The 1,574-nt window shown below is 41.0% G+C and overlaps 1 protein-coding gene across 1 annotated transcript; it reads right to left on the bottom strand.

Annotated features, from left to right (window-relative positions):
- Positions 1-269: 269 nt before the first annotated feature.
- On the bottom strand, positions 270-1,211 carry LOC139702257 (olfactory receptor 1468-like). The gene has a single exon (XM_071602909.1). The coding sequence runs from the start codon at positions 1,209-1,211 to the stop codon at positions 270-272; it is 942 nt and encodes a 313-aa protein (XP_071459010.1).
- Between the last annotated feature and the right edge of the window lie 363 nt (positions 1,212-1,574).

Raw genomic sequence — 1,574 nt, 5'->3', positions numbered from 1 at the left:
TTTAACAGCTTCAGACAGAAGTTTCAATAAAAATATTTTACACTGTGATTCCTGAGAGTCAATAGTAATTTAAAAATGGAAAAACATTCCTATCAAGTTCCCCAAAATACATAATACGTAAATTATACAACTCTACTTCAGCTGTGTCATTTGTTGAAAACCACATAATATTTTATATTAACAGAAACCTCTTCAATTAGAAAAAGGTCTGGAATAACATTCCAATATCCATATACCTAGTGCATTAAATTATGTGACAATGCCAAGCATTACCATGCTAGGATAATTTTCCTCTTAAAGATTCTTCCAATTGCTCCCTTCATGTCTCTGTTCCTCAAACTGTAGATGAAGGGGTTTAGCATGGGAGTGACCACCGTGTACATCAGAGCCATGACAGTATCTTTCACAGTAGAATTATTAGCTGATGGACATAAGTAGAGTCCAATGACTGTCCCATAGAACAGTGACACCACAGACAAATGGGAGCCACAGGTGGAGAAGGCCTTATGGATACCTCGAGCAGAAGGGACCTTGAGAATGGAGGACACGATGCGCCCATAGGAAAGAAGAATGAGGACAAATGGAATGAGAAGAATGAGGCCTGCTGTGATAAATATCACCAACTCATTGACATGAGTGTCGGAGCAGGACAGCTTCAGAAGGGCAGACATATCACAGAAAAAATGGGGAATCACGTTCTCTGCACAGAAACACAATCTGGCCATAAGCAGGGTATGGAGCATGGCATGGAACATGGTCAGCACCCAGGACAGTACCACCAGGAAGAGACAGAGCTTGGGGCTCATGATGGTAGTATAGTGCAGGGGAAAGCAGATGGCCACATAGCGGTCACAGGCCATGGCCACTAGAAGGAAGCTCTCCAGGTCTGCAAAAAACAGAAAGAAGTACATTTGGGTCAGGCAGCCTGCATAGGGAATGGATGGAACTTGACTCTGCATGTTCTGTAGCAATTTGGGCATTGTAACAGAGGAAAAGCAGAGGTCAGAGAAGGACAAGTTGCTGAGAAAAATATACATGGGTGTATGCAGATGGGAGTCCAGGCGAATAAGGACGATGATGAGGAAGTTCCCCAGGACAGTGATAAGATACATGGCCAGGAATAAGGCATAGAATAGGTTTTGGTGTTCTGACTGGATGGGCAGGCCCAGGAGGAGGAATTCTGAGATGATAGATTGGTTTCTTCCTATCATGCTCTATCTCCAGTATCTTTAAGAGAAAATAATAGGATTCTTTTAAAATATAAATAATAAGCCAAACCTATTTCTATGATGTGCAGTCTCTTTGCATATTTGATCTCATTGATCATGCACTCAGTATTCAAAACCACATCTACAATGAGATTATGACACACCATTCAATCCAAGCCATCTCTCAGACTTAGGTTCCTCACTTATCATTGAACGTAACAATGCTGACTCTTCTCTCCCTTCTGATATAATCTCACCTACTAGATTCTGTGTGATCATATTGGTTCTTCTGATATTCCATGGACATTTATTATCAACAATTATGATTGCTTTCTTCTCTGACAGTGTCTTGCATATCATTGTTTC

The sequence above is a fragment of the Marmota flaviventris genome, chromosome 17, assembly GCF_047511675.1.
Source record: "Marmota flaviventris isolate mMarFla1 chromosome 17, mMarFla1.hap1, whole genome shotgun sequence".
NCBI classification, from domain to species: domain Eukaryota; kingdom Metazoa; phylum Chordata; class Mammalia; order Rodentia; family Sciuridae; genus Marmota; species Marmota flaviventris.
This window is presented reverse-complemented; position numbering and strand designations above follow the sequence as displayed.